Consider the following 13,040-nt stretch of genomic DNA (forward strand, 5'->3'; position numbering starts at 1 on the left):
CATAGTCTCAACAATCTGTTGTATCGTGTCCATAGAACTGGTGGTATACACAGTATCCAGGCGGGTTTTGATTTGACCTATTTCTAGGCCTTGAACCCCGGCCTCGACCTCGGCCTCGGCCTCTTTCCCTACGGGATCTTTGGGGAGTTCCCATTAGTTGGGTGTTAGTGATTGGGTTGATATCCTCATATGCCAGTGTAGGGACGACGTTAAGAGTGGTGGTGGCCAGTGCTTGCCCAGAACTCTCATTACCAGCTTGGTTCATCTGGTAGTCCATCAAGTGGATGGTCGGCTCTCTAGCACGATGCCTTTGAGGAGGTGGGAGGCCTCTATTCGCTTTGTTCCTATGCTCAATCAATTCTTCATTGATGATTTTCCATCTCATCATCTCGAGTAGGGCATCATAGGTGGTGGGATCTTGATTTTGCACGTCCCTCCAGAACAGGGTGTTCATGTTCAGACTTCCTCTCAATGCAGATAATGCCTCACGGTCGATGACTTGCACACAATATGTTATCTCATCGGTGAAACATGATAGGAAGCTCTTTAGGGACTCCCCATGCACCTATCTCATGTCTTGGAGACGTTGGATGGGGCCCTCTCCCTCTTTGCTCACAGCAAACCTCTTCAAGAAGGTCGTCTTGAATTCGGGCCAACTTCTTATGCTCCCAGATGGTAACCTACTATACCAAATTTCAGCTGCTCCGCTAAGTGTTAAGTGGAAAGCTCTGCATTTCACAGCTAGGGCGGCGCCTCTTAAGTTCATGTGAGTTTTGTAAGCATTCAGGTGCTTCTCTGGGTCGCCTCTTCCGTCATACTTTGGTATTTTTGGCATAACATTGTGGTTTGGGACCTGGGCACTCCTTAGTTCCCTTGAGAATGACAAATTTTCATCATCATCATCCAAGTCACAGGACCTCTGCTGCTCACCTGAATCATTTTCTTCAGCCTCATACCTCGGTTGTTGGTGAGAGGTTTCGAGACGATTCCTAGCCTCTTCCTCCCTCCTTTGGCGCCTATTTCTAGGCGGAGCAACACGGGAGGTATTTTCATGCCTTTCCTCCAGCTGTTGAGACATTGGAGGTGGATGCGGTGGCCTTGTCCAAGGCTCGTGATGCTGTTGTAGTCTGAGCCTCGGTTCAACGAGACTGATTCTGTCAAATACACTGCCCGACCTCCTATGTCTTTGCTCTTGCTCATACGGAGGTAGGAAATTATCATGGTGAAAAGGGGCCTTGGTGGGTCGACCAGAGGCGTAGTTGGAGGAAACGTCAACTTCTACTTCCCTTTCAAATGGGCTTACACCTCGGGTATAGTCCAGCGAGATAGCCCTATGACTTTGAACTTCATCCTCTTGTTGGTATTAACCTTGAGGGGCGTATGGAGGAATAGGGAAGCCTCCCTGGCCCTGCATTTGGGCCATAAGTTCCTTCATAGCCATGGTTTGGCTAGTAATGTCCCTCATATTAGCTGCCATGGCGGCCATTTCTTTTGACAGTCGGGCCATCGCACGCATTCCGCCTCTTCGGTGGTTGTGATGGGGTCTATGCCGAAATGCTGGGGCTGCAGCTTTAGGGGGCACATTAACATTTTCTCTTACCCTCCTGGGAGGTGTATCTTCGTTTGAACTCATTTTCCTTGTTTCTTACCCTTCAGATTTTTGCTAAGTCGTGGGACTTCCTCTTATTCTTTTTCAAGAACAAATCATTTTTCAAGGGGGATGCCCAAATGTTTCTCTTTAACAAGTTTTCACCACAAGGTTGTTCGTGGTTATGGTATGACTTCCCACAGACGGCGTCAATCTGTTGACCCCAAAAAATGTTGCCAACAGATACCAGACCCACCTGCGTACACGTAAGCGAAGGTCCAACAGGCAAAGACACGTGGACGGTCTAAAACGGACATATCAAGGGCGTGAAAGTAGCTCAACGGCGCGGGACGAGAACGATCGGAATCCGGCGAGATGATCGTAGACCGATTGTACAATAATTACCAATTGATGTTTCTAAATGTATGTCTAAATATGTATGAACTCGTTTGTGTTGTAAGATAATAAGAAAGAGAGAGTTGAGTAAAGTATGGTTTCTTGTATTGATTCTTGCATTAGCATTTGTATGGGGTACATGGGGGAGTATTTATAGTGTCACTAATTAGATCGTGACCTTTGGTTCGGGGTACATGTGGCCTCATCCGGTTGAGTTACATGTCAAATTGTAGGTATCGGCCGCACCTAACCTGTTATACATTTATTGATTGACAGAGCCGCCTCTACTAGTGATAAGACTTAACAAATACACTCATGACAAACATCCTATCAATCATTCAAGGAAGATCTTTGTATAGAATATCTCTTGGAAGAGGTGTCTATGGAAGATGTTGCTTTGTGTTTCGGATGCTGCCACCTCGACTACAAAGCTTCGGCGAATAGGGCCTCGTCCACCTTCAAAGGGCCTCGGTGTATGGGTTTCGGAAGCTCCTTATGAGGCCATGATAAAGGGGCCTCAGTGTACATGGGCCTAGGCATTTGTGGACCTCGGTTTATGAGCCTCGACTATGCAAATCACCTCGAATTATGTGCCACATGGTTCGGCAGGAGTTAGCTGTGGGCCCCGGTGGGTTGCTCAAGTGTGCGAACATATATCATGTTTCTTTCATAGCTTAATGAATTGACACCACTTAAATATTTCAATTAGCTTGATATTATTTGCTTCGTTTTTTGGCCATCCTCATGTTTGGGGTGGTAATGCTCTCAAAAATGAGGGTGTTTTGCAAAGAATGCTCGACTGAATTAGACAATATGAGAAACAAGTTTTCAAATTCTCTTTCATGTTTAAAATTATTTAGATCGATCTAATATTGAATATTAATGGTGCCTTAATTGTGTGTAGGTTAAACCCTACTTATCTTTTAATAATAGATAGTAAATGATACACTTGTCGCATCGAAAAAGTTTCCACTTCCACAACAGATGGATGAAGTTACCCCCATTTTATATTATAAGAGCAATAAAATTGCAGAAAGAAAATAAACAAAAAAAATATCCAAGTGTTATTAAAGTTTGTCTCAACATCAGGCTACGTCATCTTCTACTATTATAATGATTCACTATTATGAAAGAAGAAGAATAAGTTTACAAGAGAAAACATACACATAAAATTCTAGGAAAATTGTAGCAACGGTTCCTAACATTTTCATTTTTTGCCGAATTTACCCTAATTTTCATTTTGTGCCAATGGAGATTCCTAACCTTTCATAAATATGCACTTGAGGTCTATCTGGACGGAAATGGTTCAAAACACCGTCAGTTGACAGAGAATATTACGGAATCAACATCCAATAAATCGTTCAAAAATACCTTCCAAAAAGGTATCAACATCCAGTAAAATTGTCCTGATAGTAGATAGCTCAAGAAATTTTACCTGTCAATTGACGGTAATTTGAACGGTTTCTGTCCAGATGGACCTCAAATGTATATTTATGTAATGTTAGGGACTTTTATTGATACAAAATGAAGGTTAATGTAAAGTTTGTAAAAAATGAAAAGGTTAGGGACCGCTTTTGCAATTTTCCCTAAAATTTTTCCTATTTTGGCCTTTACCCTGTCTTTTTTGTTAATTTAATAAACCTTGAAGATAACTCATTAATAAGAAAAAATTTAGGCAAACGAAATAACAAGTGAAATTCCTAAACTTGGGACCCTGTGTAAGGCAATAATTGTTGGAAATTGACATTAATGAAGTTGGCAATGCTAGCTGGAAATTGATATTAATGAACTTGATTTGACCAATTTTTAACCAGTTATTTCAATGGATCTCGATAGTCGGACGTAAGATATCTTTGACCAAGTGATTTCTACTCAAAAAGAAGATTAATATAGTATATTTTTTTTCTTAAAATCAATTTCGGTGAATGAAAAATTAATATAAAAAAATACCACTTGAAATTGTAAAAAGTTTGAATATAAAGCCCCCTGTTTGGCCCCCTTCTTTTCCAAATTTTAATGTTTGGAATAATTTTTTTTTAAGAATGTGTGGTTAAAAAAATCGAAAAGTTATCGATTTACATGTAATATTATTTCAATCACATAATATTCCATAAAATAATATCATACGTAAATGAATTTTTTTTTTTAACCACTCATTCTTAAAAAAAAAAAAAAAATTATTATTTCACCCATTTTAATTTGAAAAAAGGGGGCCAAACGGGAGCTAAGAGTGCTACTATACAAGTCAAGGTTGCTGTATTTTGAGAGACGAGTATTGAAGATTCGTCACACAAGTGTGGAACATTATTATTTTAAGAAAGAAGAAAGAGTCGAATTCGAATACTTAGACCATTTCATTTACTACTTTATTTCATTCTATTTGATTTTAAGATAAGTCAAAATTCTATTCGATTTTTCTTACAAAAATGATAAAAACGTTTTTGTAAGAAAAATCTAATATAACAATTAGGCTCCACAACTTAAAAATTAATATATATGAAGTAAATATCTGTTGTCCCCAACTCAAATTTTGATACTTCACTCCACTGTTAAATAGGAAGGGACAAGATATCACTTGGAACATGACGGCATTTACAATATTTTGTAGGTTATTATTATTTTTCACTTTATGATACAGAAATGATCTAATTTTCACATTAGGCATGAATTATAATGTATACTCAAATGTTGTCATGATCATGGTAGGTATTGTAATCCATCCCTATTGTCGACATTAGATTAGAGCCGAGTTTGGTGTCAAAATTTGAGTCAAATATCAAGTCAATACATATACGGGCGAATCCAAGATATTGAGCCAACACAAGCGACCGTAATAAAATATTAAGGGCTCGTTTGATGTCATTTTTTACAAAAAAATGCATTTTGAAATAGTGATTTAATGGAGAATGTGTAGTTAAAAATAATAAAAAAAATTTGAATTTACGTGTAATATTATTTTATTAAAGAATGTTTGATCGAAAATAAGGGAAAGAAAAATGTATTCTGAACTAAATGGGAATCAAACAAGGCTTAAAATTTAAATAAAATAATTATTTTGTGAAAATTGAACATATATAATTTTGTTATAAGAATAAATCGTACTCATCAAATAACATTATTTCTTTGTATAATTCAAAGGAAAAGCATGTTGTTTGAATTTTTACAATGGCATAAAAACCACTAAAATCTTACATATATTATTTTGATAAACTTTGTGTCATAACTCATTAAGTGTCATAATGGTTAAGTTTTCGCTATATCCTAGAAGAATAAAGTTACTCTTACAAAGTAACTTTACAAAAGTGAAGACACCAAGTGTGTTGACAAAATGTAGGCCATTGATTTAAAATGATTTAAAAATTTGTTTTTGAAATGATTGGTGTGAATGTTATTTTGTAACCCAACTTTGTAAGTGTAGCATGACTTACTAAAAATTTATACAATAAATTGGTATACAGATTCGAACCCGGAACATCAAAGAAACAAAAGGAAGCACTAACCAACTTGGCTAGAAGGAACATTTGGAAGAAAAATGACTTACCAGTAATATATACTATATATTTGTCGGTTCTCAGCAAAAAAAAAAAAAAAATGGCTCCTGACGGATTCAGCACACACGATCGCGGGGGCTCGCCGAGTGCTGGATCCGCCAGTGATATTATACCATTATACTACTGATGACTCCCTCTCTCCCAAGGCATATTAACATTGAATTGCTAACTTTTCTCAAGAATTCATCCTTTGCTTTGGCTTTTTCTAAAAAATTTTATGTTTAGTATAGTATGCAGTAAAAGCTTTACGTACTGTGGATGAGTTTTTGATAACAAGAGATTTATGCAAACATAAATAAATTAAGTATTTTAAAAATAATATTCAAGCAAAAAAATTTTCTAAAAATATCTTAAGGGAAGGGTAGAGGTGAGATTCTAGAAAATACCATTTTTATTTAACACACAAAACAGAAAACAGATCAGAGCCACAGAAAACGCCACTTACGTGGAAGATAATGCGGCTACAGTTGTGGACCGGCAATATATTCCCCTACGATCTTGCTACGTGTACGGTCTAGATTTACCTCCCTCTCTCCTCTACTGGCCTATAAATGAAGGTGATTCGGTTAACCATTGAACTCAAATTAGTCTCTGTTAATTGACTTAATTCCAGATAATACAAGCAAAAATGTCTTGCAATGGAGGAAACTGTGGATGTGGCTCTAGCTGTAAGTGCGGCAACGACTGCGGAGGGTGAGGCTTTGTTTTAAATTTTTATTTAGCTTTTCATTTGCTGTTCCGCTCGTTAATTTTCATGGATAAAAATGGATTTTATCGGATCAATTTGAATGCATAAATTATGATTGAAGGTGCAAGATGTACCCTGATTTGAGCTATACGGAGGCTACTGCAACCACCGCTGAGACGGTCATCCTTGGCGTTGCACCTCAAAAGACGTACGTATATTTAGTTTGAATTTCCCAAATTCTGCTAGTTGACCTCAATTTAATTACTTTTTGCAAAGTAATATGAAATTAATTTATGAATTTGTTGAATATTTCAGATATTTTGGGGATTCCGAGTCCGAGATGGGTGCTGCTGCAACTGAGAATGGGTGCAAATGCGGAGATAATTGCACTTGCAATCCATGCAATTGCAAATGAAGCACTAGCACTACGTCAGAATCAAAAGCAGAGTTGAACAAAAAAAATGAGTATTAGTAATGAATTGTATGAATGTTTTGGGTAAATCGTCATTATTAGTTGATGATGATTAATATGTGCCTCTATAATAAAGTGGCCATGAGAGTTGTTGATTTGTGGCTGGTTGAAGTCTGAAGTAATTTATAATGTTTGTAATATCGTCTCTGCTTAATTATATACCGAAAAACCAAAATTTCTTTCATTTTTCTTTCTTTATAATCTTTTCTTATGTTACGAAATTTCATAGGAGTGAATCAAATGATGGTTTGTTTTGATCCGTCAGAATAGAAATTTCTTGCAGGCGCGAGTCATCTTTCATCTAAACATGGGTTTTTTCTTCCAGTGTGGACCTAATTTACATCCTTCCTAAAAACTGTTAAGAATTTTTTAAACAAAAAAGTATAAAAAAAATGCTTTGACACTTCTAGGTAATTTCCCTTTATACGGGTAGCATTATTCTCTAAAAAATATGATAGATATTCTTACAAAGTAGAATTAACATTGGAACGACGATTTAGCTTCAATGCTCAAATTGATTTGGGAAGACATTTACCTTCTTTCTTGTAAAAAATTTAAGGGTAGTGTGATTGCAAGAATGAAATTTAAGTGGAAAGAAAATGAATTTTGGGGAATTGAATTGTCTAGAATTTGTCATAATGGGAATTGTTAATTAAATGTGTTTGATGAGTATAATTTTATACTTTAAAATTGTTGAAATTTTGGATTTTTTGGTGTTTGTTTCACTTTATTTTTCATGAAAATTGTCAATCGAAACGATATAATTTGTTATTGCTGAAAATAAAATAAAATTTTTTAAAAAAATCTGGAAAACCTTTTCCCCTCAATTCCTTAAAATTACAGAAAATCTAATCGCGTGAGGGGGTTGGAGGAAAACAAATTTCATGGAAAAGATTGTTATCAAACATGTCATTTTGGTTGGAAACGGAATTTAAAATTCATTTTTCATGAAAAATTCAATCCATCAATTATGTCCTAAGTTGAATTTTAATACTAATTGAATTGTTCAGTTGAATTCAATGTTGGATAAAGCGACAGGAAGCAAATTATAAAATGGACAATACATGACAGCTTCAACACGAGGCTGGTTAACACAAACATCATTATGAAATTCTTCCCTACCAGTTAAGCAAACTCTAGGTGTTAAAAGTGAGTCAAGTCATCTAATACAAATAACGTTACAACACTAACAATCAATGAGACTGAGCAGGTGAAACAGATTCAAACAACAAGATGTTGTGCTCTAATTCATTCAAATACTCCTCTTGCAGCCCTACCAAACATGTTATGCACCTGCAATTGATTCAATCCACGTCTTCAGCTGAAATTTCATTGCCAAGAATTCGGTGAAAGATCAAGATTGCATTCAAATATAAGCATCTACCTGTTTTGATGTAAGGCCTATCTTCTCCAGGTCATTTAGCTGCAACCAACAAAAAAGAAGCAATCATATAGATAGATTTTAACTTCATTTTCCTTTTTAATACTGTACAATACTATGCTTTTGCATTACCAAATAATTCTTGAAAATAATATTTCTTACCGACTTCAATGGGCTAATTTCTCTTTGCTCGATTATGTAACTGGCTATCTTCTGTCCAATTCCCTGAACGAATTAAGCAGACAGTTAATGATAAGGAAACTTTGTGAGACGACAAATTGTAATTGCACGAATACGAGTAATTAAAAGATGGATACCTTCAACTGTAGTAGCTCCTCCCTATCACAAACGCATGAGAAAGAGAATAAAAATCAGTACAATACAAAATATGCAAAAAGAAAACAAGAAGCTCGAGTAATTTACCTGCTGGCTGCATTCAAGAATTCAATATATTCTTGCGCAAGAGAGCTCTGCCATTGATTCAATCAGTTTGATCAAAATCAGCAAGGAAATGATATTCAAGTAATGACTCTTGACATCAAATCCTCAACTTACCTTCAAGTTAGAACTCCGAGAGCTAAATTTATCAAGTGGGGTGCATTCCCCTTGGAATTTGTTTTCTACATTTAACGGAGTGAAATGTGGCTTGGGAGTCTTCGAATCAGAAGAAACCAAATGTGTCTTGTCCAAGTTGGAGTTAATAGGAGAAAGAACTTCTCTCTGAGGGCTATGAAGTCCTGTAATTTTCTCGCTAACTGGTGACAAATGAATGGAGTTGAGACTATTGATTGTTTTCATTTCCTCATCATTCACTGGTTCATGTACAAGAAAAAATAAGATCATAAATCCATATCGATTGTTTCTGAAAGAAAAGTAATTTTCACTTCCTTAAAAAACAATTCATCGACATAACAAACCAACTGAAAAAGTATCGGATTCTAATGCATCCCCCTCAGATGGAGCTTCAGACTTGTCTTTCACAGTTTCAGCAACAGCAAGGTCTTGAGCCTGTCATATATCACATAAGAATAATATTTATCGAAGTAATTGTTATATGTTGTACGCATACAATTTAAACATTGATTCTTAATCATTTATGGGTCTAGAATGGTAATGTGCACATTAGTTTGAAAATCAGTACTTACTTGCATAGAAGGATCTACATAACCCCCATTGTTAAATAAATTTCCATCTTCTACGTATGGAATCCTGTAGATTACAAATAGATTGTTTAAATAGAAACCAAGACATAAGTTCTACGTCAAGTAATTTGTTAGGTAATTATTACCTCTGTTTACAATTGGAAATACTTTGGCTGCTCACAAGCTTTGCGTCAAGCTTTGCACTAAGTTTCATTGTCGAGTTCACAGAACTAGGAGTTCTACCATTAAATGGAGAACGTAATCCAGCGATTCTTTGAGCACTCTTTATTTTGGCACTCTTTGTTTTACCTTTTGATTCTATCCAGGCACGAAGTTTAGCCTCCATGTCAACTTTCACCATAGGAGTAGTGTTTTTCTGAGCTGAGGATACAGAATTAGAAATGTGGCGAGATCTAGCCGCCAAGCTAACCGTATGAACAGATTCTTGGTACTCCCCTGGGTTCTAATGCCAGAGAAAGGTCATGTTGATAAGAGTCAAAATATATTTTACATTTTAGATTCAACGAGATGCAAATATCTCAAAAGATCAAATTCCTACCAAGCAGGCGACCATAAGAGCACGACTTGGCCCTCCAAGAGAATCCTGCAATATGCGGGTCAATTTGCTTTCTCGATAAGGGATTCTGGACATGCCGTTATTTAGTGCATAAATCACATTTGACAGTGCAAACAAAGACAAGTTTATCTTGGCACTTTCTTGTAGACGAATTCCGTCATTGCAAGTCCTTCTGTTGTCCTCATTTCCTGATTAAATTACACAAAAGGATTCAAAATGAGTAAAAGACTGTTGCTGAGATCCATAAATCAGTTAAATGGATAGCTCAAAAACCTGCTAAATCAATGAGGTTTAGTTTCCCAGTTATCATTTTTCCAACACTATCACGAGAAGGAGTGGAAATTGTAATCACAAGCACCCCGTGGCTCCTGCTGGATACATCATTGAGGCCTGTACGTGCAACCTTTCGCCTCTGAAGAGCACAAGAGAAAATCTCATGGAATGAAGACATTGAGTTAACTTCAACTTGAGCCAATCCCTTAAGATGAACATGACCATCTTTGTCTTCCCACACCAAGAACTCCTGTTCTTTAAGTTCTAAGAGATCATAGCATCGGTCCAGGTAGACTTCATAGTATGATATTGAAACAGTACTTCCTGTCCTTTCACATGTAGACAGAATATTGGACATGGAAAGTGACATTAAACCTGGTAGCTCATCACTGCCCTGCATGGTTAATTGATTCCAAACTTATTATTCACATGTATACATCATCAACAAGGTTACATAAAAAAAACAACTAATCTGATTAGTATCATAGATTGTTCAGTTAAATTTCCATTTTTTATTTTTTATTTATTTTCAAACCACCAGAATGGAGGAGTATTTTTTTCATGCCCAAAAAGAAAATAAAGCACAAACTTAGGAGGGGGCATATGGCTGGCCTAATCTACAACCAATGAAACACAGATCATAAGATTTAACTGGTCTATAGGGCTGAAGCTAAAGAAAAAGGAGTGAAATTCGATATTTCACATGTTTCATCATAGTCACCATATTCATCAAAGTTCACCAAAATTTGCCATATCCCACTTTGAAAGATCTAATCCTTCATCAATATCGGTATATCACTGTGCACGTACCCCAAAGCATCATCAGTGTAGTTAATTTCCATTCTAACTTAATTTTCAGTAGAAAAGAATAAGAGCTTCATACTTGTAATTAGGAGACAAGCACATTTTCATACTCATCACCCCTCTTAAAAGACCGACTGTCTAGTTTTTCAAACCACCAGAATGGAGGAGTTTTTTTTTCATGCTTAAAAAGAAAATAAAGTACAAACTTAGGAGGGGGCATATGGCTGGCCTAACCTACAGCCAGTGAAATACAGATCATAAGATTTAACTGGTCCATAGGGCTGAAGCTAAAGAAAAAAGGAGTAAACTTCGATAATTCCCATATTTCATCATAGTCACTATATTCATCGAAGTTCACCAAAATTTGCCATATCCCATTTTGAGAGATCTAACCCTTCATCAATATCTCTATATCACAGTGCAGGTACCCCAAAGCATCACCAGAGTAGTTAATTTCCAATCTAACTCACTTTTCAGTAGAAAAGAATTAGAGCTTCAAACTTGTAATCAGAGGACAAGCACGTTTTCATACTCATCACCCCTCTTAAAGACTGAATGTCTATCTTTTCTAGCTCGTGGAGAATGGATTAAAATTTAGGGGGACATCGGAAGCAAAACAAAAGACGTGCTCATGGGACCAACATCTTAGATTCTTATGCCAAGTTGAAAGACCAACCGATTAATGATAATCTAAATTTTTTTGTTTATTAGGCTTAAATATCCTAATTTCTGACTAGAAATAACATTGCATATGCAGGCTTTTCATTATGTGCACCAATCTATATTATTTGAAATCCTGAGTTGAAGATGTGGGTGTATTACTCTTTGCTATTAGTACATGAACCTCTCAGATACTGATGAATTTTCTAAAAGTAATTTCTGTTTCTTCCAAAACATTTTTTTTATATGACCCATAGAATGTAATTTCACTTGAAGTTGAGGATACCTCGAGTGAAGGCCTTGGAGATCTCATGCCTAATAGTAATTCTCTGAGTCCATCCTCTTTTTTCTTGATTCCATCTAATTTTACATTCTTTCGTGCAATCCACACCAAACCCTAAGTCTCACAATTAGCCCTCCTTCGAAAAACTTTGACATTATTTGTTACGCATTAATATCACTTGTTTGACCACTGTTTGGACTACGGTACAAACTTTACAAAGAATAGCACTTCAAATAATTTCTTAGCTCTGCAGATATCAGTTTTTTAGCAGCGGAAAACATTACTTGGAGCATTAGTGTTTTACCATTCTTCTTGTTTTCTAGGGAAAACTAAAAGAAAAACTCCAAATTCTTTGTTCAGATAGAGGAAGTTTAAGTTTTTGAAGAATAGGCATAGACATACCATTATATTCTTCTTGTTTGCTAGGGAAAACTAACTTCAGTCTCAAGTTCTTGGTTCAGATAATAAAAATCAAGATTTGATGCATAGGTGTTTAGAAATGAAACCTGCATCGTGTAAGTCTTTCCACTTCCAGTAGCCCCATAAGCAAAGACGGTTGCATTGTAGCCCTCAAAAATTCCTGGAATCAAAGGACTCACTTCTCTCTGAAAAATTTCACTTACGTTCTTGTCTTCTTGCCCAAAAAATGCATCCAATTTGTAACACTCATTTCGACTACATAAACAAGAAACCCTCATATCAATTCACTCATAAAAAACCACAAGTCGAAATCTTGAAAAATATGATTAACACATACCTGGTTTCTGGATCTTTGAGATGAACAGTAACTTCATCACCAGATGGCACAGATTCCGAGTTCAGAAGAGAAATACAAGAGATGGGATTGGAATTTTTTGAAGAAAATTCATGAGGGAGGAAAGGCCGGACTCTGATGATGACTCTAACCTTTGAGATTGAACCGGGTTGCTGGTGCTTGGAGTGATTTTTCGAAGGGGTGTAAAGGTTCTCCATTTGAATTGTGTCAAAAGAGCCAATTTGTGTTGCCATCTCGAAAGAAGAATTCTCAACTTGGCGGAAGATAGAGAAGGATGAAGATGATACTTTTGTACCGTTGGACGTTAAAGAAGAGTTTTGAAGTTTGAATTACTGCTTCTAAGATTTGAATTGCGCTTTGGCCCACTGCTTTGCCTATAGAATATCAATACGGCCCGAATTTATTAATTTTAATATTGCGTCCTCTCTTTAGGCTCCATTATTTATTTCG

General features: G+C 36.3%; 2 protein-coding genes across 4 annotated transcripts; one reads left to right on the forward strand and one right to left on the reverse strand.

The window, feature by feature from the left end:
* Positions 1–6,092: 6,092 nt before the first annotated feature.
* LOC111388944 (metallothionein-like protein 2) lies at positions 6,093–6,879 on the forward strand. The gene is made up of 3 exons (XM_023013777.1): positions 6,093–6,228; positions 6,345–6,431; positions 6,539–6,879. Exons 1-3 carry the CDS (start codon positions 6,164–6,166, stop codon positions 6,636–6,638), a joined length of 252 nt encoding a protein of 83 aa, XP_022869545.1. The 5' UTR covers positions 6,093–6,163; the 3' UTR covers positions 6,639–6,879.
* A 787-nt stretch (positions 6,880–7,666) lies between these two features.
* Positions 7,667–12,922, reverse strand: LOC111388940 (kinesin-like protein KIN-10B). 3 transcript variants are annotated; one of them, XM_023013771.1, is made up of 13 exons: positions 12,573–12,921; positions 12,322–12,490; positions 10,069–10,462; positions 9,778–9,983; positions 9,365–9,681; positions 9,222–9,285; positions 8,994–9,084; positions 8,632–8,888; positions 8,500–8,546; positions 8,394–8,415; positions 8,239–8,301; positions 8,080–8,118; positions 7,667–7,988 (listed from the first exon to the last, which is right to left on the reverse strand). In XM_023013771.1, the coding sequence occupies exons 1-13, from the start codon at positions 12,821–12,823 to the stop codon at positions 7,944–7,946; spliced, it is 1,965 nt and encodes a 654-aa protein (XP_022869539.1). In that variant the 5' UTR covers positions 12,824–12,921; the 3' UTR covers positions 7,667–7,943. The 3 variants fall into 3 exon arrangements, with proteins under 3 accessions (XP_022869539.1, XP_022869538.1, XP_022869540.1); XM_023013770.1 differs by having other exon boundaries at positions 8,632–8,897; XM_023013772.1 differs by lacking the exons at positions 7,667–7,988; positions 8,080–8,118; positions 8,239–8,301; positions 8,394–8,415 and having other exon boundaries at positions 8,496–8,546; positions 8,632–8,897; positions 12,573–12,922.
* Between the last annotated feature and the right edge of the window lie 118 nt (positions 12,923–13,040).

The sequence above is a fragment of the Olea europaea genome, unplaced genomic scaffold (assembly GCF_002742605.1).
Source record: "Olea europaea var. sylvestris unplaced genomic scaffold, O_europaea_v1 scaffold537, whole genome shotgun sequence".
Taxonomy (NCBI): Eukaryota; Viridiplantae; Streptophyta; class Magnoliopsida; order Lamiales; family Oleaceae; genus Olea; species Olea europaea.

Coding starts and splice junctions, on each gene's coding strand:
- LOC111388940 (XM_023013770.1), bottom strand. CDS start 12,823: ATGGCAACACAAATTGGCTCTTTTGACACAATTCAAATGGAGAACCTT. Junction 9,682..9,777: donor CTCTTATGGTCGCCTGCTTG/GTAGGAATTTGA, acceptor CTCTGGCATTAG/AACCCAGGGGAGTACCAAGA. Junction 7,989..8,079: donor TAGGCCTTACATCAAAACAG/GTAGATGCTTAT, acceptor AATCAATTGCAG/GTGCATAACATGTTTGGTAG.
- LOC111388944 (XM_023013777.1), top strand. CDS start 6,164: ATGTCTTGCAATGGAGGAAACTGTGGATGTGGCTCTAGCTGTAAGTGC. Junction 6,229..6,344: donor TGCGGCAACGACTGCGGAGG/GTGAGGCTTTGT, acceptor TTATGATTGAAG/GTGCAAGATGTACCCTGATT. Junction 6,432..6,538: donor GGCGTTGCACCTCAAAAGAC/GTACGTATATTT, acceptor TGAATATTTCAG/ATATTTTGGGGATTCCGAGT.